The 24882-nt window shown below is 63.6% G+C and overlaps 10 protein-coding genes across 10 annotated transcripts; 6 read left to right on the top strand and 4 right to left on the bottom strand.

Moving 5' to 3' along the window:
• The first annotated feature begins 2024 nt into the window (after positions 1-2024).
• AMSG_08996 (uncharacterized protein) lies at positions 2025-4718 on the top strand. Its single transcript, XM_013899498.1, has 2 exons — positions 2025-2099; positions 2279-4718. Exons 1-2 carry the CDS (start codon positions 2065-2067, stop codon positions 3603-3605), a joined length of 1362 nt encoding a protein of 453 aa, XP_013754952.1. The 5' UTR covers positions 2025-2064; the 3' UTR covers positions 3606-4718.
• On the bottom strand, positions 3676-5968 carry AMSG_12224 (uncharacterized protein). The gene is made up of 2 exons (XM_013899556.1): positions 4919-5968; positions 3676-4722 (listed from the first exon to the last, which is right to left on the bottom strand). Exons 1-2 carry the CDS (start codon positions 4985-4987, stop codon positions 3817-3819), a joined length of 975 nt encoding a protein of 324 aa, XP_013755010.1. The 5' UTR covers positions 4988-5968; the 3' UTR covers positions 3676-3816.
• A 273-nt stretch (positions 5969-6241) lies between these two features.
• Positions 6242-7550, top strand: AMSG_08999 (uncharacterized protein). Its single transcript, XM_013899499.1, has 2 exons — positions 6242-6424; positions 6519-7550. Exons 1-2 carry the CDS (start codon positions 6360-6362, stop codon positions 7408-7410), a joined length of 957 nt encoding a protein of 318 aa, XP_013754953.1. The 5' UTR covers positions 6242-6359; the 3' UTR covers positions 7411-7550.
• Positions 7551-7961: 411 nt separating this feature from the next.
• Positions 7962-12476, top strand: AMSG_09000 (uncharacterized protein; the record flags this gene model as incomplete). The annotated part of the gene is made up of 4 exons (XM_013899500.1): positions 7962-8349; positions 8437-9048; positions 9106-9237; positions 9394-12476. 4 exons carry the CDS (start codon positions 7962-7964, stop codon positions 12474-12476), a joined length of 4215 nt encoding a protein of 1404 aa, XP_013754954.1.
• Positions 12477-14052: 1576 nt separating this feature from the next.
• On the bottom strand, positions 14053-14737 carry AMSG_09002 (uncharacterized protein). Its single transcript, XM_013899501.1, has 2 exons — positions 14509-14737; positions 14053-14386 (listed from the first exon to the last, which is right to left on the bottom strand). Exons 1-2 carry the CDS (start codon positions 14608-14610, stop codon positions 14087-14089), a joined length of 402 nt encoding a protein of 133 aa, XP_013754955.1. The 5' UTR covers positions 14611-14737; the 3' UTR covers positions 14053-14086.
• Positions 14738-14903: 166 nt separating this feature from the next.
• On the top strand, positions 14904-15722 carry AMSG_09003 (uncharacterized protein; the record flags this gene model as incomplete). Its single annotated transcript, XM_013899502.1, has 1 exon — positions 14904-15722. One exon carries the CDS (start codon positions 14904-14906, stop codon positions 15720-15722), a length of 819 nt encoding a protein of 272 aa, XP_013754956.1.
• A 1075-nt stretch (positions 15723-16797) lies between these two features.
• On the top strand, positions 16798-19664 carry AMSG_09004 (TKL protein kinase). Its single transcript, XM_013899503.1, has one exon. The coding sequence runs from the start codon at positions 17021-17023 to the stop codon at positions 18959-18961; it is 1941 nt and encodes a 646-aa protein (XP_013754957.1). The 5' UTR covers positions 16798-17020; the 3' UTR covers positions 18962-19664.
• An 858-nt stretch (positions 19665-20522) lies between these two features.
• AMSG_09006 (carboxypeptidase B) lies at positions 20523-21779 on the bottom strand (the record flags this gene model as incomplete). The annotated part of the gene is made up of 1 exon (XM_013899504.1): positions 20523-21779. One exon carries the CDS (start codon positions 21777-21779, stop codon positions 20523-20525), a length of 1257 nt encoding a protein of 418 aa, XP_013754958.1.
• Positions 21780-22031: 252 nt separating this feature from the next.
• On the top strand, positions 22032-22823 carry AMSG_09007 (uncharacterized protein). Its single transcript, XM_013899505.1, has 2 exons — positions 22032-22111; positions 22337-22823. Exons 1-2 carry the CDS (start codon positions 22042-22044, stop codon positions 22570-22572), a joined length of 306 nt encoding a protein of 101 aa, XP_013754959.1. The 5' UTR covers positions 22032-22041; the 3' UTR covers positions 22573-22823.
• Positions 22824-22844: 21 nt separating this feature from the next.
• On the bottom strand, positions 22845-24611 carry AMSG_09008 (protein phosphatase 2C isoform gamma; the record flags this gene model as incomplete). Its single annotated transcript, XM_013899506.1, has 3 exons — positions 24585-24611; positions 23039-24104; positions 22845-23006 (listed from the first exon to the last, which is right to left on the bottom strand). Exons 2-3 carry the CDS (start codon positions 23987-23989, stop codon positions 22845-22847), a joined length of 1113 nt encoding a protein of 370 aa, XP_013754960.1. The 5' UTR covers positions 23990-24104; positions 24585-24611.
• Positions 24612-24882: the final 271 nt, after the last annotated feature.

Below are 24882 nucleotides of genomic sequence, written 5' to 3' on the forward strand. Positions count from 1 at the left end.
CGGGGGGGGGGGGGGACCCTTTTTTCCATGGCCAGCCCGCAAACCGGCATCGAACACACCGTGGCTGCTCCCGCCCCAGCCCCCTGCCCCAGCCCCAGCCCACAGCACAAGTCGTTCTGCCCACCTCTTAACACACCCAAACATATTATGAGCGCCGGAGACTGACTCGCGCCCTCTCCACGCCCTCTTCTCTGTCGTCGTAGCTGGGACGGGAGGCCTGGCCAACTGCTTTAGTCGAACTGCCGAGCCGCCGCCGCCGTTGTACTGCTCTACACCCTCCTCACCCCGCCGCAGCCCATCCTCAGCCACCCCCAGCCCGCCCGCAGTAGGGCATGCACTTGTGGCACATCCGTTGTGCGCGTGGTATGGCTCTCTCTGCTTATTCCGCCTGCTACCCATGATTGGACTCATCAAGCTATGGCGGCAACGGACCGGACAACGCCCGGCACTCGGCCACAAGCGCCAGCCTCCAGCCACCACCAGCGCCGCCAAGGTCAGATCGGTCGGTGGGGTCATCTCGACCCGACCGACTACTCGGACAGCATCATGCTGAAGAACGAGGTGGGGACAGGCACGGACGGGTTAGACATCGATCGGATGGTGATGCCCATCATGGTCGTCGTCGGTGCCTCCAGCACCTCCCAGCCATCTTCGAGCTAGACATGGCGATGGTCATGATGATGGTCGTGAGGACCGCGTCGCAGTCGCTGACCGGAGAGTGGCGTCCGTGTCCACACTCAACTCTATTCGAGCATGGTATGTTGGTTGATGATCATGATCATCATGGTGGTGATGGTGGCCCTGGTCGACAAGTGGTCGACCGAGGTGGGCGGGTGTTGGTCAATCCGATGTCGCGCCCGATCCGTCAATCGACGCCATTAGTCAACACTGCCGACTCCCTCAACTTGATCGATCCGAGGTGTGGTCATTAGGTCATCGATGATGTCCGCTGCTCTCACCCCCCCTTCCTCGCTCACCGCCATGGTCCACCTATGCAGATGAAGACAACCTCCGGCGAGCTCACCACCACCATCGCTAACACGACTGGCCAAGCCCGGGATTCGATGCCGCCGTCCACACTCACTTTTGCAGGCTTCAAGCGCCGCCGCGACGACGACGCCTCCAAGTTCGCGCCGCCCCCAAGCGCCAGGCAACACTTTCAACAGTCACCTCGGTCAGTCTAGCCTTCCTCATCCGCGATAAGTTCCTTCCCAGCAATGTGCGCCCCGGCGAGGGCGACAACCCTCTCTACGACACCATCCAGATCCCAGCCGCCGCCCCGCCGTCGTCTGATTTCGCAAACCACGACAACAGCGCTTGATGTTGGCCATGGCCGTGGCAACCGTATGAGCTCTGCTTCAACGACACGCATCAGTGAACGATAGCGTCCGACGATAATGAAAATGATGACAAGCAGCCTCTCCCGGCAATTCAGCCCATGTAACCACACGCCTCCCCACCCCGCCCCATTGCCAGTGTGCTCATTGTCAATGACATCGCTGACGTCGATCTATCCCGCCATGCTCCAGCAGGTGTTGGAGTGGACGGGGCAGAACGGGCGAGTAGACGGAATTGATCGTCAGCCTCTGGCATCGAAACACTAACACTTACACCAGGCTACGCGAAGCGAAGCCATACTTCGCTAAGAGCTCCGATGATGTCGCCGTAGTATACTCCAGAGGAGTCAGAACCCAACCACACACCCTTTGATGATGATGCCGAAGACGAAGACGACGACGACGACGACGACGACGACGACGACGACGGGCGGCCCTCTGGGCGCCCAATTCTGACTTTTTTGATCTCGTGTGCACGCGAGCAAGTGGCTGCAAGCCATGTACACGCGAGTCACCGTGCTTATCGGCACGATATGCTGGCGATGATGGCCAACCCTCAAGCCGTCGAGCCAGCAAAGCGGCCGCTCGGCCGGCAACCGAGCGTTTCCACAAACGAAGATTTGGGTGACCTGTCACAGGCGAACGGTGGGAGGGAAGGGGGGGGGAGGGGAGGGAGGAAGCCACACAACTCCAGATTGTGGTTGCAGTGCTACAGCAAGTGCAGGATATGGCAGCATCCAACTCGAACTCTGTCTCGCTCTCGTACGTGTGGAGCATGGGCGAGGAGGAGGCGGGGTGGGGGGATGTGGGGTGGGCCCAAAGCGTTCCGTCACGCCGACCCGCAACGCTTGCCAGCGAGGCAGGCGGAAGAGGAGGAGGAAGGGCTGAGGAGGGAGACTCATTGGGAGACGGGCTTGGGCATGGATGGCGGCGGTAAATAGGTCGTCGTCGTGCGATGCGCCGGTTGTGCACAAGAAGGAGAACCGGTCGAACATGCGGATCATTGCGTCGACGATCAAGGAGCTCGCCGGCGACGTGGGCTCATGGGGCATCGGCGACCTCACACTCGGGCTGCACTACCTGAAGAAGGCGAAAAAGCGGGAGGCGGCAACGCGCGAGCTGGATCTGTCGCGCAAGCACGATCCGGATGAGTGGCTGGAGGAGATGCGCGAGTGGCTCGACATCATCGAGGGAACATACAAGGGCTCGACCGAGGCCATGTGCGAGCTGACCGGCATTCCGGCCGAGGACGTTCTGAAGACCGACTGGAAGTCGACGACGCTCAAGCCGGGCTACTACGTGGCGCTGCTGCGGAAGAAGAAACAGGTGGTCTTTGCCATCCGCGGGACAGCCAACATGAAGGACGCGCTGACGGACCTGACTGCAGCGCAGAATGATTGGCCGCTGGCCGACGGCGAGCGGGTCCACCGTGGCATGCACATCTCGACCATGTGGTTCATGGAGAACGTGAAGCCGCTGTTGGAGGAGGCGCTGGAGGCGAACCCGGGCTACGAGCTCACGGTGGTTGGCCACTCGCTCGGCGGGGCGACTGCGGCGCTCTCGACGCTCCTGCTCCGCGAGGCCGGCCTCCCGGCCAAGGGCATTGTCATTGCGCCCGCAGCGTGCCTCTCGCTCGGCGCGGCGACGGCAGCGGCCGACCACGTCACCACCTTTGTGCTGGCTGACGACTGCGTGCCGCGGTTCTCGCTCTCGGCGGTGGAGGAGCTCCGGCTTGAGATTTCCAACTACCCGTGGGGCGACGAAGCCATGGACTCGATCCGGCAGACCCGGCTTGTTCGTGCCTGCGCCGACAATCCGGTGGGGCAGGCCATCGGGTCGGGCATGTCATCGGCGTACCGCGGAGCGTCGCAGGGCGCCCGCGCCGTTAGCCGCGGCTTTTCCAAGATGGGCTCCAAGATGTCGTCAATGTGGAATAAGTCGACTGGCAACGACAGTTCGGACGACGGCAGTGACAACGGTGAGAATGCCAAGCTCAAGGTCTCTGACCTCTCGGACGAGGAGAAGGAGAAGATCGTCCCGCTCTACCCGCCGGGCAACGTGTTCAAGGTCGAGCGCGACCGCGACGGCTCGTACCATCTTGTGGAGTCTGACAACGAGCTCTACGGCAAGCTCGAGCTTTCGGACTTTATGTTCTCTGACCACTCGTCGACAAACTACATCGACTCACTCGACCGCATTCTGGGCCGTAAGCCAATGATCGACACCAAGTCGGACGCCGGCGGCGATGACTCATCGTCGGACGACTAAGCGTAGCAACTAGCTAACCAAGCTGTGTTGGGCGGAGTTAAACAAGTAGCCCAGCCACCACGCAGTAGACTCGTCAAAAATCCTAGCTTTAAATCAGCCAAGCACAGGTGTGGCCCGACCACTCTCTGTCCACGCCAGAGTTGAAAGACGCATCGAAGCGAGACGGGCACACCGGGTCGGGAGCGACGAAAGGGTCGCCTCGGTGCCAGACTTAGAGCGACGGGGTGGTCGAGGCAGCATGGCCCATCCAGACGTCAGCCTCGAAGCCGCACTCGTTGTCGCCACGCTTGATGAGGAAGAAGCCATCCATGCCCCACGAGTCACCCCACGAGTTGGCGACCTTCCAGTAGGGGACGCCGTTGAGCTCGCCAAAGCCGACGATCTTGACAGCATGGCCGCCGAGCTCGTTGCCGGTCTTGTGGACGTAGACGCCCGACTTGTACTGCATAAAGTCAGCGTAGACGGTGAAGGCGGCCTGGGCAACGCCGTAGGTCATCAGCTGCTCGGCAATCTTGTCGGCGCGGCCAAAGAGCGAGGTAATGTGCTTGGCACCAGTAGCGTGGTAGCGCTTGATGGGCGAGCCATCGGCGCACTGCGACGGGCACTGGCCGGTGGTGCCGTTGCCGGAGGTGTACGGGAGGCACTCCCAGGTGGCAACACCCGACCGCTCCATGTAAGTCCAGGCAGCGCCGAGCATGCCGCCGTTGCAGCCCATGTTGGTGCGGTCGCACGAGACGAGGTCCTGGGCGGACAGCTCCATCTGGACCTTGCCCTTGGAGAGGAAGCAGAGCTCATCAGCGAGGACCTCGGTGGCCGAGAACGCCCAGCACGAGCCGCAGCGCTCCTGGTTCTCGATGCCGTTCGGCGAAAGGAGAGTGCCGCACTCGGGGTGAGCCTTGGCAGCCTCGAACGAAGACGGGAGCGACGCAGCGACGCGGTCAGCCTCCTCCTGCATAGTCTTGGCGGCATCGGGGCCGACCAGGCCGATCGGCTGCTCCTTGGTCACCTGGACGTTGAGGAGCGCCTTCATCTGCTCGACGGACATGCCCTCGAACGCCTTGTTCACACCAGCCGTCCATGTCGACGACTCATCATTGTTCACCGCAGCGATGATGTCCTGGTGGAGGGGGGGGGGGGGAGGGGGGCGGAAAAGGACGGGGAAACGTCCCCGACAGTGAACGTCATGCAAACGCGCCAAAAGAAGGGCGACCCAAAACGATCCCGAGGTAGGGGAGGGGGAGGGGGGGAGGGGGGGATGCAGGCAAGGGAAAGAAGGCATGGCACGGTAGCCAGAGAACCTGCATGTGACTTACATGGTTGACGATGGGGGCAGCAATAGCAACTGCCACAAGCGCAGCAAAGATAGCAAGGGTAACCTTCATGTTGATAATCAAGTTACGTGTGGCCACAAGTCACGTGACCCAGCCGCGACCACAGCCCCACGACTCCGATCCCGACCCCGGTCTCGGTCCAGGTCCCGGCGGTATGGCGGGTCGGGATTTTGTGGAGATACACACACAGAAGAGTGCAAAGGCGACAGCGAAACAGTCTGACGATCCAGATGGTGCTTACTCTATAACAACCCAACCCAAAACAAACGTAATACGGCTTACGTCCAGCTAGCGGGCTTGTGATGGAAGCAGCGACGACGAGTAGAACCGAAGCTGGTGCAACCGGCCTCGGCGGGTAGGGCTGTCCTCGGCACCGGACACGCGCTCGGGATGCGGCGAGCGCGAGGCGCGGCTGCGGGAGCGAGATGCCTCATGCGAGACGGGCACGTCAACAGAGATCACGCCCAGTCGCTCCAAGTGGGCAGCGTAGTCACCAGCCTCCTCGGTGATAGCAGAAGAGGCCTCGTACGGCGAGTAGTTCCCGCTTCCCACAGAGGTGCAGGACATGCCCGAGTCCGCGTCGGAATCGGGCTCGCACCTGGGTTCACGATGTGGCTCGGACGTAGCAGAGTTGTCGTCGCTATCCCAAGTCGGCCTTGGGCCGATCCGCGGGGTCGAGCCGACCGACTCAGCCTCGACGCTCAGCGCCATGAGATCGAGCATGTCGGACGGCGTTCGTCCGAGCCGAGCCACGCCCCGGGCTATAACTGCGGCGCCCGGCGGAGTGGCTGGAGTAACCGGCAAGTCTGGTGAGCCCGGCGTAGCTGGCGACCGCGTTCGCCGATCGTCGTCCATCGTCCGCCTTCGGCGTCGCCGCCGTCGATGCTCCCGCCGCTGTCGCCGCCGGCGCCGTCGCCCACGACCATCGTCAGCCTCCTCCTTGGCAGAATTTCCGTGGCTACGCCCACCAGTATCAGCATCAACGTCGCCTCTGCCCGAACGGAGGGGGATGGGCCGGAAGACGGCATCGTCTACAAGAGCCAGCGAGGTGGCAGCGAGGGCCGTGCCCATGAAAACGCCCAGAGCCACGGTGGAGGCCGCCGAGTCCGACCCGCTCTCAGCCATGGCTGCTGCAACCTGCAACCTGCCCGTCTCTCACCGGCCTCACTGTATCCACGGGACACAGAGGGCGGAGACGGGTGCTGTACAATCTCGAACTTCAGGTGCACAGAACGGCGGTGGTGACCGAGCTAGCTAACAACACCACACGCCACACGCCACCGCCACCGCCACCACCACCGCCACCGCCACCGCCACCACCACCACAACTACAACTACCCCTCACCTGACTTCACGTCCCACCTAACACCCCTCCACAACCACAGCCACCCGCCCCGCCACCCCTCCGCACACTCCCACATCAATGGCCTTCACCTCGCGGGCCAAACGCTCGTTCGGCTTTGGCGCACCCACTCCTGCCGCTGTAGGGTACGCCCTCCCTCTGCTCCACCCTCTCGCTCCTCCCCTCACACCCCTGCATAGTCTCACACACTCTCTCTCCCTCCTTCTCTCCTTCCCTTAGTCCGGGCGCATACAACGTGCCGTCGGGCATTCGCGTGGGGCGGCGGTCGGCGGCTCCGTTTGGGACGTCGAGCATGCGAGCGGTGCATCTGCCGCCGGCCGGCTCACCTGGGCCGGGCTCGTACGATGTGGCGCAAGCCGCTGGTCTCACCATCCAGACCCGGCCGGCACATCATGCAGCGCGCGGGCGGGTTGTCCCGTTCGGATCGCGCGCCTCGCGGTTTCCGCGGTCGCACGCCAGGGCTGCGCGTCCCGGCGCCCCCGAACACGCCGCCTCTCTTGCTGCCGGGCCACACTCTGGTGCAGCCGCCAGCGAACGCCTCGCCTCTGCCCTTGATCGCGCCGCTGAACAACGCCAGCGCCACCTCGCCTTGCGCATTCCGCGTGGCCGTCGCGGTGCCGCCGCCCCTGCTGGCCGTCTGGGCCGCTCATCTGTTCCATCTATCCCGGCCTCCCGCTCGGGACACGGCTACGATGAAGATGACCGCGGAAACTTGGTTCCGTATCCGGCTGACGATCACGCGGCTGTTTCAAAGCTCGGCCCGGGGCCAAGCACCTACACCCCGCGTGACACCATTTTGCGCTCCCGCGTCCCTGCCCCATCGCTCGCCGGCTACGCCGGCCGAAAATCCTCTCCCCGCGCCTCGGCCGCCAAAGACACTCCTGGTCCGGGCTCCTACGCCGTCTCCGAAGCCTACTCTGCCACCATCACTAGCAACACACGCTCGCCGCGTCGCGCCGCGCCTGTCCCCTTCAACACCACTGCCCGCCGCGTCCCACTCACTGCTCCCAACGCCGACGCCCTCCCCGGTCCAGGATCGTACGAGCTCGATCAGACTCCACTCTACGCTCCCAAGTCGTTCAATGTCACCTACGACGATGTCTACATGTGAGGTCGTTGTTCTCCCTCGTGATGCGAGCAGCTTGATCCAGTCCGGGTATCTGCTGCCTCTCTGCATTACTGTGATCCTTGAAGTATTTGCCAGTCATAAGCCGCCGTTAATCCAACTGAAGTGCGCTAGCTTGGACAACGTGTGATCTACACCTGCTTGATACGGTGTGCTGTGACAAACACAAGTGCGCGCTAGCATGAACAACGTGTGATATACACATGCTTGATACGGTGCGCTGTGACAAACAGCATAATAAAAACGGTTGATCATCCGTCGCCTGACACACTCGCATACAGATGCTTCAGACGTAAACAATCTGTTCGACATGCCTAAAGGAATCATGTGCAGTTGATTCGTCCAATGCAAAAGTATGTGATGTGTTATACAGAGTTTTAGTGTAGAGAGAGTAAAGCCTGAGGTGCTGCGTGTTTGTCTGCAAAGAGATCAAGTATGGATGTAACCGTGGTGCCTGGCGGGAGAAGCAAGCCACGCACGTGGGCTGCGTTCGCGCGTGGCACAGACACAGAACACTTGACCTGTCACGCCCTGGCATGGCCCATTCCCCACTCCACCTCCGGGTCGGGTCGACTGTTTCTGTGGACGCAGAGGCGCGCGGCAGAGTCATGGCCGCTGTGCCACTGTCCGGTGGTGGGCTAGGCCGTGCTTGGCTCGGCTTTGCTGTCTGTCTCACCGACTCTGCGGCGGCGTCGTCGTTGTCGCCTGCCGGGCTGGCGGCCTCGTGCCGCACCGTGCTAGCGCTGGCATCAGCGGTGTCGAGCTCGTTTGTGCGCGATCCACCGCACCAGACTCTCGGTCTACTCAAGGACGTCCTTATTGCTGCTCGGCGACTGTACGACGCTGTGCCGGCTGCTGGCTCGGCTGGGCGCATCCGCAGTGGTCTCGGCGACGCCGCCAGAGTCCTCAAGCTCGCCTACCGTAGTCTGGCGGATGCATCTCGTGTAACTGGAGTAAGATCGAGTCTCGCGCCTGAACTAGTTGATGGTGCTTGCGAAGCCCTCGAGGCAGCATGCCGTCGAGTGGGCGAGTTGCTGGCATGGGCCGAGGCCAAGGCAGCGCTTGCTGGCAATCTCGATGCCGACTGGTCTCAGAACGTCGATGCCGCCGTCTCAGACGCACTGGAGACCTCGTTGTACATTGCTGACGATTCGAGTAATAGCTCACCCGGTCACACTGTCGCACTCGACGAGCCTGTCACTACCGAGCTCCTCACCCGTGCCGCGGGATGCGAGGCGGCTGCCGATCGTGTTCTTGCCTCGGATGCGCTCGTCGACCTGCTTGCGCTTGGTAACTCACCAGTGACGCAGGACCCGACGTCAGGACTCTCGCTCGACACTGTTGTCCAGCACGTTGTCCGGGCCCGGGCCTCAGTCCGATCAGCCATCGAAACTCTGAGGAAGCGGCTAGCGTCCACCACTGCCCGCACCCTCCTCTCCAATGCGATTCACGAGCTCTGCGTTGCATGCAGGCTCCTCCACGCACACCTCGCCCTTATCAAGCGTTCAACATCTGCAAGTAGCGCGCATCCTGCTGTCGTCCGAGCTCGCGCAGGATCGGACGCGGCGTCAAGTGTCGGCTCGTACGCCACAGCTCTAACTCGCGAAGTCTCGTCGCCCACAGGTATGCACTTTCCACACCAGCGCTCGGTTCGGTTTGACGCGGGGCGCGGGCGGGCAGGGTCGAATGTCTCGTTGAACTCGACGTCGCCCATGCTCTCGCGCCGGCCGCTGGGGCTCGCCTACGCTGAATCAGTCGCCACCCTCTCGGACCACTCGGGCACATCACCACTGCAGCGCCGGCGCCGCTGCGGTATGAGCAACCGACTCAACAGTACATCAGGCTCGATTACATCACTGGCTACTCGCCTCTCCGAGCTGGGTAGAGACCGCCAGGCACCGCGGCCTCCGCTTGCTTACACCCTCACACCCGATGATCATGCCGCCATGGCCAGGTTGGACGCCACAGTCTCGTGCTCCGACCTGGATGAGAGCTCGATCTCCTCTGACGCCGAGTCGGGAAGCCCCAAGGCCAAGAGCAAGACCAAGGCCAAGGCCAAAAAGAGGCTCAAGAAGAAGAGAAAGTTGACAGACCGGAAGACTCCGCTGCCGATGGCTGCTCGCCGCATGGCGTCGATGTCGGCACTCAAGATGGCATCGGTTCTGGACAAGCTTGGGAGGGGAGAGCCGGAGCTGGCGGGCTCACTGGTTCGGACGCCGGACCATGTTACCAGTCTTGGCGAGAAGGAGGCAGGCCATGTCAATCTCAATCCATCGACCAACTCGCGGATCTCGTACCTGATGACACTACTGCAGGTCTCGCCGGGTCCCAAGTCGCTCGCCCAGATCCGCAAGGCCTTTGCCCGTGAATCCAAGGCGTGGCGCTCTGACTTTGCAGCCGCCGGCGGCGTCTCGGCACTTTTTGACCTTGCCAACATGGTCTCGTCTGTTGTTGCAGCTGTCGCTGACGATGTCGTACTTGCAGAAGATCTGACAGCCACCATTCTCCAGCTGACAGAAGCCGATGGTGGCGCGGAGCTCATTGCGACGCATCCGTCGCATCTTGCATCACTTGTTCGCCTACTGGTGTGCGAGACTGAGGTGGGCACTGGGCCGAGTGTCACAGCTGCGGCCTTGATACTTACCCGGGTTGTCGATGCTGGCCATGGAGGCGCGGTGCACGACGCACTGCGGAGTGTGCAAGCCGAGCTCGGGCGAGCATCGGTCATTGTGGATGCGCTCGCCATGCATGCAGGCGACTCTGGCACGGCTTGTGCCGTTGTCTCGCTCACCAACGCTCTCCTGGCCAGCTTTCCGCGACTTGCGCCTCGCGTCGCTGTCCGCACCACCCTCATCGACGCTGGCATCGGTCACCAGCTGACTGTGGTGGAGACTCATGCAGGAGCCTCGCTTGCCCCAATCGACGCGTTTCATCATGCTTGGGAGGACGACACAGCAGCGCTGTCTGTTGCCGGGCTTGATCTCACCTCGCCAGTTGCAGTCTGCAAGGCGCTCGCTGCCTCGTTGCGGACTACCGAGGCCTGGCCACTCTTTGTATCGCTCATGGAGCGGCTACTGGCAGTGCCGACCGATGGCACGCGTGGGCTCTCTGCTTGGTCTGCGCTCGTCGATACTCTCGATGCAGCGCTGGCGCTCGACGGTCCGGGCGTCAACGAGCCCCTGGCCAAGCTCAAAGATGCCATCGAGCAGCGATCTGGGCTCGAGAATCTACGCGCCGAGCGTGACGAGGCGTTGTCGACGGTTACACAGCTGGAGAATCACATCCAGGCGCTTCTTGCTCGGGCGCCAGAGGAGATTGCCATCGAGGTGGCGTCGTATCGGGCACAGCGCGCCAAGATGAGTGCCGTTCTTGCCTGCCAGGCGCAGATGGCGGCGGAGCAGCGTGCCGCCGACGCCACTCGTGCCGCTCAGCAACTTGATCGCTGGAAGGCGAAACACGACAAGTCAATGGCTGCCCTCAATGCCATGGCCAAAGAGCTCCGGACGCTCAAACTACGACTTGGCTTTGTTAAGCAGCCGTCCGTCTCGACGGTTGTGGCGGCGGCAGTGGGGCCCGAACCAAATGTGGCGCTAACCGAACCCAGCGCAGATGCTCCGCTCCCGCCATTGCCTGGAGATGCAATTCAGGAGGCAGCAGCGCCACCGCCACCGCCCAAAAGCATTCCACCGCCACCACCGCCGCCACCGCCGCCGCCGGGCTCAGCTGCTGGCGGCAGCAATGCCAGCGTCACCAGGGTAGCTCCAACCGAGGAAGGCGGATTCTGGACCGTGGATGGTTGGGAAGTGGCCAACGTGCCGATGCGCAAGTTGATGTGCCTACCGCTGCGGGATGTCGCTGGCACTGTGTTTGCGGACCTTGACGAAGCGGCGGAAGATGAGGCGCTGGACGAGATGCTGGAAGAGGTGCTGGATCTGCACGATCTCGAGCGGGCGTTTGCAGCGCGGGCTGCCAAGCCTGTGGCCAGCGCGGCCAAATCTGAAAAGTCAAGCTCGGACCACGTCGAGCTCCTTGACCCATCGCGGGCGCGAAACATCGACATTTTGCTCTCGCAGTTCAAGGGATGGAATCTAAGCCAGATTCGCAACGCCATTCTCGAATGGGACACGCAGGTCCTCACGCCGCAGCGGGTTCGCGCCCTTGTGCGGGCCGCCCCATCGGACGCCGAGACCGAGGTTCTCACCGAGTACACCGGCCCGCGGGCGTCACTTCCGCGACCAGTCAAGTTTATGTATGAGCTTGTGAGCGTGGCAATGCTCTCTGAGCGGCTCTCGGTCATGGTGTTTCTCGATGAGGCACCTGGTCACGTGCTAGATGTCTCGCACGACCTCGTAAGCGTCGCAGGCGCGCTGCACGCACTCGACACCTGCACTTCGCTCATGTCGCTGCTCCGGGTCGTCCGGCGCATCGTCAACTTTATGGGCGGCGCGTCGAAAAGCCGGCCTGTTGCTGGCTTCCGGCTCTCTGTCCTCACACGCCTCGCAGACGTTCGCGCCGCCGACGGCTCGACCACACTGCTGCACTACCTCGTGGAGCGAGTTGCTGATGCAGCGCCGCATCTCGGGCGGTTTGTGCAGGAACTGGGCCTCCTCGAGCACGCCGCATCCAAGCCGCTTACGGGATACATTGCGCCCAACGTCCGGGTCCTCGCCCGCGATCTCGAGCTCGTCAATGCCACCCTGCAGCAGCTACCGGCTGACGATCCGATCGTTGTCAAGGCCCGTCCGGCAGTCGCGGACATCACCGACCGCATTCACCACCTCCACACGGTACTCGCCGAGGCCAACGCTGACTACGCCCGCCTCGCAATCCGCTTCGGTGAGAAGGCCGACGTCGATGCTGAGGACTTCCTCGGCGTGTTGGTCCGGTTCCGCGCTCAGTGGATCCGCGCCGAGGCTGATCTCGAACGCGCGGCCAAGGTCCGCGACGCTGCTGCCAAGCGGGCCGCGCTTGCCGACACGCTTCGTGCAGTCAAGGCAAAGGCAAATCGACGAGGGAATGTCCAACCGCGGCTTGCCCCGAGCACCATCTAGGCGTGGGTGCGTGGTAAACGTAGATTAGCGGGGGCCGTACGCTCAGAGCTCTCTAAGAGCGGAGCCCGAGACGCGATAGCAACAAGAAAAAGGCACTGAAACGCATTCGCAATTTGATCTATAAAACTATATAAACACAAATATACAATTACATAAACATATACTCCAATTTTACACAACTCCAATTTTACACTATTTGTACACAGTATATTATATATAATGAATACATTTAACAAAAACAATCCAATTTCTAGATAAATGTTATCGTTTCGATCGAGATAATGGGCTGCTTAGCGTTTCTTGGTTTCTTGCGCGTTTAACACACCTCACAACCATGCAACCTCGCTAGTCACATATGTTACACCTTGCGTCACGTGGTCATATGCAAAACGTTACTGTAGTTGCTCTAGATGGTGAGAAACAGGCGATTATCCAATCTGTCGCAGTCGCACACCGGCAGTCGTCATCTCCCGGCGTCGATCGCGGACCACAACGCTCGCAAGCTAGCCCTCAGGGGAGGTATTCGGCCTCGTTGCAACGAAGCCTGTATCCAGCCTTTGCATGGCGAGCGTTGCTGGATTCCAGGTTGTCCGATCCGTTGCTGTGCTACATGGCCGGGTGGTGGCCCCCGGCTGGGACTCAGTTTGCAGCAGAGGCCAAGGCCGGCAGGCGTCGCACGTCTCTCCCGCTGGTCGTCACATGCGCAAGGGTGCAACACCACGGGCCGCAGGAGAGCGGGCCGAGGTGCAGGGCAGCCCACCGCGGGCCTCGCACGTAGACATGACGCTCAACCTGCTGGCCAAGCTCAACCAGCCACCGCGCCAGGCGCGGTACCATGGGGTGGAGGTCTCGAGCGTGGCGACACAGACCGAGGTCACCGAGGTTGCGCCGCTCAAGCTGCTGCTGCGCAACTTTACGGTGCTGCGGACGCGGCTGGCGCGTGTGGCGCAAGAGTCGGCCAACGTCAAGGTCCGGATGCAGGCCGAGTTCAAGGCCTCGCTCGAGGCGCAGCTGCAGCAGCGCGTAGCGGCCATGGACACGCAAGTTGCCACCATCCGCAAGGCGCACGATGAGCACCTGGAGGACGTCCGCGCCGCCGCCCGCACCGAGGTCCGTCGGGCCATCGCCTCTGTTCGCCGCGAGATCGTCATGCAGGCGACTGAGAAGGCCAAGGCCGAGCTGGCGTCTTCTGCCGCGGCAGGTGCGGTCCAGCCGGGCCCGTCAGGTGATCCGCAGTCAAGCGTCGAGCTCGAGATGGAGAACAATAGGTTGCGACGCGAAGTAGATGAGCTGCGTGACGAGCTCGACGAGACTCGTGATGACTTGGAGGACGCCGAGGCTGCTATTGAGACCCACCGCGCCCAGGTCGAGGCGTACAACACCACGCTGCAGAACACGCTGCAGACTCTGGCCGAGACTGTCGAGGCCCGATCGCGCGTGCCCGAGCTTGAGGAGCAGATCCGCCTCAAGAATCAGACCATTGCTCAGCTCGTCGAGCGCATCAACGCATACCACGAGCACGCCAAGGGCTTGCTATGATCGCATTGTCCTGTCTCGACACCACCACCACCGGCGCCGACACTCCTCACGGGTTTATCATCCTCACAACATCACTGCGAGTCGTCAGCGCACGGAACTGCAAAGGTGATGCCGTACGCCTTGGCGCCACCGCGCCTGGCTGGGTACTCCTCGTTGACCCGCCCAACCAGCCGGTACGACTGGCCGCCGTGCCCGGCCGACCCGGCGTTGGCCGCCAGAGCCGGCGCCGAGTACAGGGCCTTGTCCAGCGACTTGAGAAGGAGCTCGGATGGCGCGTTTGGCCGGCCCTCTGGGTAAGCCACGGCCTCGGACGTGGCCCACAGCTCGACGTTGCGCTTCTTGACCAGACTCGGGTCGATGAGCGTCCGGCGCTGTTGTTGTCCGGTGACCACATCCACCATCCATAAACCGCACCGCACCGCACCGTTTCGCATGAGTCCCTACGCGTGTCCCTCTCCTGCCCCCTTTGCCCTGCCCAACCCCCAACACGTACGTATGCGGCGATCTCGGGCGTCTCCTCAAACACCACCGGCTCGGACGGCTTGATGCGCTCCACCCGGGCAAGGTGGCGCAGATGCGCTTCGTTGAGGTTCATGCTGAGCTATGCTCTCTCCCTCACCAGCAAGCACACCAGCACACAGCCTGCAAGTCTTGTCTGTAGCCGTCCTCTGCTCTGCCCCGTGTCCAGGTAGCTCTCGCGTGTGTTCCTTCTCGCCAGAGCAGTGCTTCCGCCCAACGGCCGGCCCCGCCAGTTCGCCACCAACCACCCCGCCACGGGGGGGGGGGGGGGGGGGGGCAGCCACTTTGGCGACTCAACCAACCATCGCCCGCTCCGCACCACTCCTCACCCGCGGCCTCACCTCACTCCTCCCCCACACCCCTCCCACCATGGCTGAGCTCACCGACATCAAAATCATTGCCGTGGGCGAGTTCGGGTGCGGCAAGACCTCGCTCTGCCGTCGCTTTGTTGACGGCTCGTGGGTGGAGGCTGCGCCGGCGTCGGCCTCCGGCAGCAGCCATGCTGAGGGCGGCGCTGGAGCTGGCGGCGGTGGCAAGGCGCGCGGGCGCAGACATAGCGGAAGCAGCAAGCCGGCGAACACGCTAGAGGTCGATGATGTGCGGCGGACGGCATCGTCATGCCTCTCGCCCGAGGTCGTCTCGGCCTTTGTCCGCGGCGGCAACACGGCCGTCGCCATGCGTGACCTGGCCATGGAGCACCACTTTGTCAAGATCGTGACCATGGACGGCTCGCCGGTCCGCCTCCGCCTCGTCGACACCTTTCCGTCACGCCTCGCCTCGCCCGCTGCCCTCCTTGAGCTCGTCGAGGAGCTTGGCGTCTTCCACGGCGTGCTCATGGTCTACGACATGGGCTCGCTCTCCTCGCTCCGCACCCTCCGCGCCTTTGTCGAGAAGTTCCCGCTCGACTCGCTGCCCATCCAGCCTGTCGTCACCCTGGTGGCGGCCAAGGCCGATGATGAGGACGCTCGTGAGGTCTCGCGCGATCTCGTCCGCACCTGGTCCGACGAGGTCTTTGGCGGTGCCCCATGCTACGAGGTCTCCGCCCGCGAAGATCCCGACTCGGTCTCTGCCGTCTTCCTCGACATGTGCGAGCGCATTCGCGAGCACGCCTCCACAGCCTCGATCGACGTCGCCACCTCGTCGCCCATGCTCGCCCGCGCCGAGCCGTCCGACTGCCGCACCTCGTAGTCGGCCAATGCCATCCTTGGGTCCCGAAGGCGAGCACTGTGGCCCGCTTCCCCCCTCCCTCCCCCTCATATCGCTGGTTGTGCCTGTGCCATCTGCCAGTAAACAAGAGAATCAAATCATGTGGTATGTGGTGGTGCCCATCAAGGTCGTCAACTCGAGCGCCTTCAAGCGCATTCTGCTGGTCTGGACATCGGGCCTGACTACGCCGCCTAAAACGGATCACTGGCCCATGCCCTGCCCACTGACACCCTCTCCATGGACTTTTTAGTGTCTCTGTTGTCTGGTGGTGGTCCGATCTCACTTCCCTTGCCCCCCCCCCTCCCCCCCCCCCCCCTTTCCCTCCCTTCCCCAACCCACCTGCAATGGAAGCATTGCTCTCGTTGCCCGCGCCTCTCCCGCTCCACCCCCCCCTCTCCCACCGCCACCATGCACAGCGTACGCCTGCAGGCATGGCCTGCCGGCTGCGCCTCGCCGGGCGTCTCAATCCCACTATCTCCTGCCGTGGTTGCTGCTCTTGGTGCTGTCCTTGTCCCCGCCGTCCGTGCGGCTCTCGCAGTCTCGGCGCCGTCGGCGCCCCCCGGCTCTCTGCGTGTCGCGCTCGACGCCGTCGTCCTCGCCGCCGTCCCTGATCTCGACTCAGCAGACGACACCACGTGGTCACACGACGCCTTGGCCGGCGCACCGCTCCTGCCGCTGCCTGCCACATCCAGGCCCGAGCCCGAGCTCGGCCCACCGCCGGCGCCGGCGTCGCAGACCGACGACGCTGCGCTCTCTACCTCGGGCTCGCACACCGGCTCGGCATCGCAGACGCTGACGCTCACTGCCGATCGGACAGAGACCCTTGCGCCGCACGCTCTTGCGCAACTCCAGTTTTCCAAGCCGCCCCACGCCCCACAGCTGCCATCGTCGCCGTCGTCGCCGCTGCCAATGGCGAGGCCGCGGACGGCGGGGGGTGGTGCTGGGCCTGCCGACGCCGGCCGGATCGCCGCTTCGCCGCCGGCGTTGTTGCAGCCGGTCAGCGCCGGTGCTGACGCACCGGGTCGCTCCTCGCCGCTGGTCCGCTACGTCATCGACAAGTCCGGCTGGTCCAACGACATGGACGTCATCGAGTGGGCTGAGCTCAAGGGTCTGGAAAAGATCGGCTCAGGTGCGTTTGGCACCGTCTACAAGGCCGAGCGGCACCACAAAGAGTGCTGCATCAAGGTCTTTGACGCACGCTCTCGCCGTCGGCGCTGCAGTCGTTTGTTGAGGAGGCCCACGTGCTTGCCCAGCTCAAGCACCCCAACTGCGTCCTGTTCATGGGCGTTTGCCTCGATCCGGACCACACTGGAGTGGTCACCGAGTACATGGACGGCGGCGACTTGCGGCAGCTCCTCCGCGCATGGCGGGCAGCACACTCGGAAGATGGCCTCGCGTACCCGTACCCAGCCCCGAGCTCACCGCTCGCACCGCTCGCCTTTGCGTCGCGCAAGACCCGGGTCCGTATCTTGCTGGAGGCCGGCATCGGCCTGCAGTACCTGCACTCGCTTGGTTTTCCGCACCGCGACATCAAGCCGTCCAACATCCTCCTGGAAGGCCGCATGTTTCCTGTCAAGCTCGCTGACTTTGGCATGTCAGGACCCAAGGCGGCGCTCTCCGGCGGCGGCGGCACGCCGAGGTACTCGGCGCCCGAGGTTCTCCTCGGCGCTCAAGCTGACGCTGCATCGGACGTCTTTTCTTTTGGAGTGGTTGTTTACGAGGTCCTCACTACCACCAAGCCGTGCCTCCGTGGCCGCAACGCCTTTGCCTCGCCTGTCGCCGAGCCTGCTCATCTGGAGACGCCTTCGCTCATTCCGGCTCACACTGCCGCCCTGCTCTCGGCCATGCTTGCGCCCGAGCCGGCGGATCGCCCGTCCATGGCTACAGTGTGCGAGGCTCTCGTTGCTCTGCACGACTCGCTGTGGGCCGCACCGGCGCCTATCCTCCTCGTGCCCGACGACATCGTCCTCCGCATCTTTGGTTTTGTTCCGCTCCGCCAGCGCGCCTCGCTCCGTGCGGTCTGCCGTGCCTGGCGGGCCATCACCGAGAGCCACGCGCTCTGGGCGCCCGATCTCGACGAAGCGCTGGTTGTTGACTCGGATGAGCGAATTCAGCTCCTGCTCCGCGCGCCGTATCTTGGCGTGGCGCACTGGCTCTTTGGTCTCACCTCGCTCAAGGTCGGGCGCCATGTCTCGGACACTGGGCTGCACATCCTGGCCTCGTTCTGTGTTCAGCTTGTCGAGCTTGACCTCTCGCCGGCGCTGCTCGTCTCGGACCTTGGCGTCCGCGACATTGTATCATCGCTCACCGACCTCACTGATCTCGACTTGTCAGAGTGCAAGCATCTCTCGGACCGTGCGCTGCAGTACGTCGGCGAGTCGTGCGCCTCGCTGACCAAGCTCAATCTCGACTCGTGCGTCGCCATGACCTCGGCAGGCATCAAGCACCTCGCCATCGGCTGTCCCGACTTGCGCATTGTATGCCTCGCGGGCATTGCCACTATGGGTGACCCTGCTCTGCTCTTCCTTGCCTCGTGTGTTGGCCTCTCCGAAATCGACGTCTCGGGCTGCGCTGCCGTCACCGACGTAGGCCTCTCTGCGCTTGCCGCCTCATGCGTCCTCACTACCGTCATCGCCACCGCCTGCCCCAATCTCACCTCGCGCGGCGTCCGCGAGGTCCTCGAATACTCGGCTAATCTCCGAGTCGCTATCTTTAACGACTGCCCGGACGTCGGCTCGGATGCCTTTGCCGACTATGTTCCGCCGCGGCTGCGCCATCTCTCTCTCGCCGGCTGCCGTCGGGTCGGCAACTCTGCGCTCCGGCTTCTGCCGCCGACGCTCGAGCTCCTCTCCATCTCTTCGTGCACCCGCATCAATGCCGTCGGGTACGCCAGCCTTGCCGAGCTGGGCCTCACAGCACTCGAGGCGCTCTCGTTGCGGCGGACGTCAGTGACAGATACCCAGCTCGAGCCGCTGCTGGTCTCGACGGCTGGCGCGCTCTGCTCGCTGGATCTCACGCAAGCGCTCAAGATTGGCGATGCCGGCCTGCATGCCATCTCGCAAGCTGCCCCGCATCTGCGGCGCCTTGCTCTTGGCGGCTGCCACCGCATCTCCAACGACGGCCTTCGCTTCCTTACCCGCGGCTGCACGCAACTAACGGAGCTTTTTTGGACGGCTGTTCCAAGATCGACGACCTTGGCATGGCATATCTCACAAACCTAAGCTCGCTCTCAGCGCTCTCGCTGGCGTGGTGCTCTCGGGTCACTGACCTCGGCGTCGAGTCGCTTGCTCATCTACCAGCGCTCACGCGGCTCTCGCTCGAGCGGCTGCGGCTGCTGTCCGACAGCGGCGTGCTCGCGTTGGCGGCGCACGCTGCCTCGCTCACCTCGCTCAACATCTCCGAGTGCAGCTTAGTCACCGACGTGGCGCTCGACGCGTTGGCGCAAGCCGCCTGCGCATCCAAGCTCGAGACCATCAATCTCGCCCGCGTCGCTCACATCACCGCCCGTGGCGTTGAGACGGTGCTGACCGAGTGCTCGCGGGCTCACGTCGTGGTTAGTGCTGGTTCCAAGACTGTCACCGCCGATCAAGCCGAGTATCTGCGGCTGCGGCACGGGACCCGGCTTGCGCTTGCGTGACGGCTACGCGCGCGAGCGGGCAAGAACGGCGCGAGCCCACTTGATGACTGGCTCGTCGACAACCTTGCCGTCGACCTCAAAGGCACCGACGCCGTCCGCGGCGGCAGCGGCAGCCTTGTCGACAATCCGCGTGGCGAGCTCGATTTGATCGGCGCTCGGCGAGAAGCACTCGGTGATGACCGGGACCTGTGCAGGATGAATGGCGTACTTGCCGGTGTAGCCGAGCGCGTAGCCGTCGGCGCACTCTGCGCGCAGCTTGGCCTCGTCCTTAAAGTCGACACAAACCATGTCGATAGCCTCAAGGCCGTAGGCCTTGGCCACGGTCACCATGTGCGAGCGCGCGTAGAGGAGCTCGTGGCCGCCCGGGGTCCGCACGCCGCCGATGTCGGCGACATAGTCCTCGGCGGCAAAGAAGAGGCCCGTGAGCGAGTTGGCCTGGGCCAGGGCGTGGGCGTGGAGCAGGCCACGAGCCGACTCGATCGAGGCGTAGATCGCAAGCCGCTTGAAGCCCGCCGCGGCAACCGCCGACTGTACCGCGTGGATCTGCGCCACCGACTCGACCTTGGGCAGGACGAGGCCGGTGAGCGCCTTGCGGCTCCGCCCGGCACCCGGGCCGAAGAGCGCAGCCATGTCGCGGGCGCCCTCGTCGCTCTCCACCGGATTGATCCGCACAAGCACGTCGTCGGCGGCAAACGCCAGCCCGTCCTCGCCGTCGGCCAGCACCGCCGCCACCGCCGCCCGCGCATCGCCCTTGGCCGCGCTGGCCACTCCGTCCTCGAGGTCGAGCACCACCGCGTCGCACGCCGTTGCCGCCGCCTTGCCCAGCATCTTAGACGAAGACGCCGGGACGTTGAACAGCACGCGTCGTGCGAGCTGGCTGGCCATGTTTGTAGTGTGTGTGTGTGTGCTTGGGTGCGTGTGGGGTGTGGGCGTGTCTGGGCTTTGAGTCACCGCCACCACGTCGGTCGCCGCCAGCACTGTTCGGTCACAGGCTGTTCGGTCACAGGCTGGCTAGGACACTTTGATCGGCAACGATGGCACCACGCTCCCTGTCCCCCTCCTCCTCTCTTCATCGACTTTCACCGAGCGCAGTGTATGTTTGTAAGCTTGCGTGTGGAGGTCCGCACGGGATCGTAGGCGGGGTCCTAGAGCGGGTTCTCGAGAGCATACGAGGCCCAGAACTGGATGGCGGCCCAGACTTCCTCACCGGTGGGGATGATCTGGTTCGGCGGGAGGAGAAAGCCCGGATTGGCGGAGGCAGGGCGCGCCTCGAGCGTAAAACCGTAGGTCAGGCGGCCGATGCCGTCGAGAATCTGCTGGCCGTAGAACCAGTCGCCAGCCGAGCCGGTGGTTGGGTAGAGATCAACCGACGGCTGAGAGACGTACTTTTTGCCGTGCACTTTCTCGATGGCGAGCGACTGAAAGTTCCCCGAGGTCTGCAGCTGCTGGGCATGCGGCGGGGCAGCGTGGGTCCAGCCGTACGGGCCCAGGATGAGCTGCGAGTAGGCGTGGAGGTCGTAGGCGGCCACGATCCGCGAGTTCTGCAGGATAAAGTCCGAGACAGCAAGGGTCTCCGGGGCGGCAAACGGCGCTGGGCCGTGGTAGGTGTCAGATCGCGGGTTGGACGACGAGCCCTGTCCGCCCCAGTGGTCGTCCCAGTTGCGGTTGGCATCGATGCCGTACGAGCCGTCAGCGTTGCGGTACCGGGTCTTGCGCCACAGCCGATCGGTGGTCCAGGTGTAGGCGTACCCGTCCGGGTTGACCACCGGGACAAGCACAAACTCGGCGGCTTCAAGCAGAGCTGTCTCGGTTGTTGTCGCCAGCTGTTGCGCAATGTACTGAATGACTGCGCCGCCGATCCACTCGCGCGCGTGCTGCAGGGCCTGGAGGTAGATCTGCGGCCGCTGGGCGACCGGCACGGGGCTGGGCGCCGAAATCCTCACAGCAAACAGAGCACGGCCCTCGGTCGACTCGCCGATCCGTGGCTGGAACGAGACCCGCTCCGGGTACTGCGCCGCAAGCTCGGCGAACCACGCCGCGATCTCGTCGTACGTGTGGTAGTCGTTGAACCACGGCGTGTTCGACGTTCCACGCGCCAGCGGTGCCCGCGACGCCGCCACCAGCGCCTGCAGATCGTCCACCACCACCCGGCATCCGCCCGCCACCGCAGCCAGTCCCCGCGCGACGACGGCACCGGTGACGCGGACATCAGTCACCCCGTCGCGCACCGCCCACACGTCGCCGCCGACCTCCTCGGCCCAGGCACGCACCGCCGCACCGCCCGTCGCGTTCCCATGCTGGCACTCGAGCACCACCTCGTCGTCATACCGCACCACCTTGTCTCCCGCTGCACTCGCAACAGCTGCCGCAACCAACACCATGACCATCACTGCCGCCACCATCGCACTCGGTCGCCCCATCATCACTCCGCCCGCACGTGACATGTGTCGCTCGTCAGGTGGCTGGCCACCCCCCCCCCTTCTCACCCGACCAAAAAAAACACCCCCCTTCACTCAGCTAGACCCAATCCGCAGTGCTGCCTCTGCCGCCGGGCGTTTGTGGCGGGCAGCCACCGGCCATCGGTTGGCTCATCATTCATGCTCAGGATCAGGATCAGGATCAGGATCACTCCGACGACGACCATCAACACTCGTCGTTGACAGCATGGTTCAGACCAAGAAGCTGACGACCCGCGCCGTGGAGGGCCTGCGCAAGAAGCGCCAGAAGAAGCAGCGTATGTGGTGCGGGGGCGTGTGTGTGTGTGTGGGCGTGTGTGTGTGTGGGCGTGTCGGAGGGGGCGGTGGTGAAGGAGGTGGTGGTGGGCGGTGGCAGGATGGCCGACTTGGCCGAGTCGCATGGCCAGAGGCCTCCCGAGGGCGGGACGGGGCGGGGCGGGGCGGGGGCGGCAGCTGTGCTTACTATGCCATGTGGCGGCCGGTGCTGCATGGGGCGGGAACAGGGGTGAGTAAGGCGCGGATGAAGAAGCGCAAGTACAACAAGAAGGAGCTGGATCAGCGCAAGCTCAAGGTGGCCATCAACCAGAACATCGAGCGCATCATGGCCAAACGGCTCGAGCGCGCCTCGCGGTTCTCGGTCAACAAGAAAGCTCTCGGCGTTGTCAAGGCTCTTCCCAAGTCGGAGCTCCTCACCAAGGGCAAGAAGAATGTCCGCAAGACTGCCGATGATGACGATTAGACGACGAGACTGCTCGCCGCGCGCCGACCTCTCATCGTGCGCACGCCAAACCTTGGACCTCTCATTGTGCGCGCGCCGACCTCGCATCGGGTGCGTATCGCTATCTATTGTGCACCACAATCACGCACACACACTTGCATCCTGCCTCGACAACATGGCGCGTGATGCAGAGAGGCTGCGCCATCGGCCAGCATGGCGCCGGCATCGGGCGCTGGCCCCGAGCGGGTGGTAAACCCGTCGGCAGACAGCAGGAGTTTCATTGTCACACTACTTTACGGCGCATCATCAGCCTCCGACACTGCGCCACCGCTAGTCGCCCCCTCGTCGTCGGCGGCGCCTGCAACCTCCACAGCAGAAGCGCCGGCCTCGGACGCCACCTCTCCGGCCATGTTAAAGACAACAACCAGCGCGGTGATGTTGTCGAGCGAGCCCTTCTTGAAGGCGTACTCGACGAGACGGGCCGGACGTCAGCGGCAGGAGCGCCGTCGGCAAGAGCAGCCGACACAAAATCGGCGGCGTCCTGGTAGGAGAGGACGTCCCAGAGGCCGTCGCAGGCCAAGATGAGGAACTCGTCCTCGTGGGTCAGTTCGACACAGTTGATGTCAGGCTCAGCAATGAGACCCGAGGGCTTGCCGTCGGTGTTAGGCCCAGCCTTGAGCGACGACGCTCCGATTGACCTTGTCACTCCAATGTTGAGGACGGCCCAGATGGGATGAACCAGCCGCGACCGCCGGATCCGGCCGCCGGCCTGCACCACCCGCACCTCCTCGGCATGGTTGGTCTTGGCGTTGTGCACAATCGAGAGGCACGTCGGCGCACCGTTGCGCACCAGCACACACTCCGAGTCGCCCACGTTTGCCACCCACAACAGGTTGTTGACTAGCAGCGCCACAACAGCGGTCGTCCCGTCCTCCATGTTCCCCTCGTATGCCTTGCTCATCCACCCCTCTTCCACCTTGGCAAATCCCTCCTCGATCGCCTCGCGGATCCGGCGGTGCGCAAAGTGCTGCGAGGTGGCAATCACATTGTGCAGGTGCTTGGACACATACTCAGATGCCCGCTTCCCGCCGTGTCCGTCATACACCCCGCAGAACGCAATGCGCGGCTTGATGTTGCGGTCCACCGGTCCGCTGCCGCTCTCCGCCGCAAACGGAATGATGATGTGATGGTCCTCCATCGACGGCCGCACCCCGCGGATGGCATGCACGCCCACATCGATCCCGTATTCAAAGTCCACAGCCACGCGCGTGCCTTCTGCCGGCTGCGCAGGCACAGACACTGCAGACTCGGACGCCATTGCGCCCTCAGTCCCATCACTCAATACAGCTGCCGCCTCCACAGTTGGGTTGGACGCCGAGAAGTCGTCCCGCTGCGACGGCAGCGACTGCGACGATGATGACGACGATGATGACGACATGCTCTCACTCTATTCGGCAACAATGCAATTCGCTTCTGATTTTGCTTCTGCTTGCACAAGTACCGGTCCTCGTGCCCCTTCCCCTTCCGATCGCTAGACGGTTCGCTCTACCTGCCTGTCGTCCAAGCCGCCGCCAGCCGCCGCCCGCACCACCACCACCACCACCACCACCACCATTACCACCATTACCACACAACACCACCAGACATACCACCAATGAGTTCCCCATGCACACCACCATCCACATCCCCTCTTCCCTGTCTCCCCTCCCCCTCCCCCTTCCCTTCCCCCCAAAGAACGTTCCCCTCTTCCACACGCACGCGACCTGCCTCCCCCCTTCCCCCCCTCCCCCCCTCTCCCCTCCTTCCCTCTCCTTCCTCCCTCTCCTCTCCTTCCCCCTCATCCCTCCCCTCCTTCTTTCCCCCACCCCTCCCCCCACCCCCCCCCACCCCCCCCACAACTGTTGCAGGACACAACGGCTGCAAAACCGGTTCCACCGGTACCTCCACCCCACCACAGTCATGGCCACTCTCTCCACCCCCGCTAATCACCCCCACCCCACCCCCCACCCCCCACCCTGCACGGCTTCACATACCCCTTGCTGCTACCTGGACTGAGTCGAGTGCACTACCAGCTGTTGGGAACCGTGGCTTTGCTGTCGGGGAAGGGAAGGGGTGGAGGGGGGACTCGTCGGCTGGTGGCGGTGTTGGTGCCAGTGATGGCACACACTTGTTGCCCTTAGCAAATGTTCTTTGAACGGCTGGCGTAGAATCACCGACAACACGGGTCTTCAACCGCCACGCAGAAGCTATGGTCCGCTTTCAGGAGCACACCTAGGAATCGGCCCGCATGGCAGCGCAGGCCCGCGATCGTGTCGCCACGCCGTCTCACTA

Source organism: Thecamonas trahens (genome assembly GCF_000142905.1).
Source record: "Thecamonas trahens ATCC 50062 unplaced genomic scaffold supercont1.44, whole genome shotgun sequence".
NCBI lineage: Eukaryota > Apusomonadida > Apusomonadidae > Thecamonas > Thecamonas trahens.

Bases quoted from the DNA above. Each gene is read 5' to 3' on its own strand.
- AMSG_08996 (XM_013899498.1), top strand. From the start codon at position 2,065: ATGGCAGCATCCAACTCGAACTCTGTCTCGCTCTC. The intron at 2,100-2,278 runs GTACGTGTGGAG...GGCGGTAAATAG, and splicing joins TCGAACTCTGTCTCGCTCTC to GTCGTCGTCGTGCGATGCGC.
- AMSG_12224 (XM_013899556.1), bottom strand. From the start codon at position 4,987: ATGAAGGTTACCCTTGCTATCTTTGCTGCGCTTGTGGCAGTTGCTATT. The intron at 4,723-4,918 runs GTAAGTCACATG...CCCCTCCACCAG, and splicing joins CTGCCCCCATCGTCAACCAT to GACATCATCGCTGCGGTGAA.
- AMSG_08999 (XM_013899499.1), top strand. From the start codon at position 6,360: ATGGCCTTCACCTCGCGGGCCAAACGCTCGTTCGGCTTTGGCGCACCC. The intron at 6,425-6,518 runs GTACGCCCTCCC...TCCTTCCCTTAG, and splicing joins CCCACTCCTGCCGCTGTAGG to TCCGGGCGCATACAACGTGC.
- AMSG_09002 (XM_013899501.1), bottom strand. From the start codon at position 14,610: ATGAACCTCAACGAAGCGCATCTGCGCCACCTTGCCCGGGTGGAGCGC. The intron at 14,387-14,508 runs GTACGTGTTGGG...GGACAACAACAG, and splicing joins CGCCCGAGATCGCCGCATAC to CGCCGGACGCTCATCGACCC.
- AMSG_09004 (XM_013899503.1), top strand. From the start codon at position 17,021: ATGGGCGTTTGCCTCGATCCGGACCACACTGGAGTGGTCACCGAGTAC.
- AMSG_09007 (XM_013899505.1), top strand. From the start codon at position 22,042: ATGGTTCAGACCAAGAAGCTGACGACCCGCGCCGTGGAGGGCCTGCGC. The intron at 22,112-22,336 runs GTATGTGGTGCG...GGGCGGGAACAG, and splicing joins GAAGCGCCAGAAGAAGCAGC to GGGTGAGTAAGGCGCGGATG.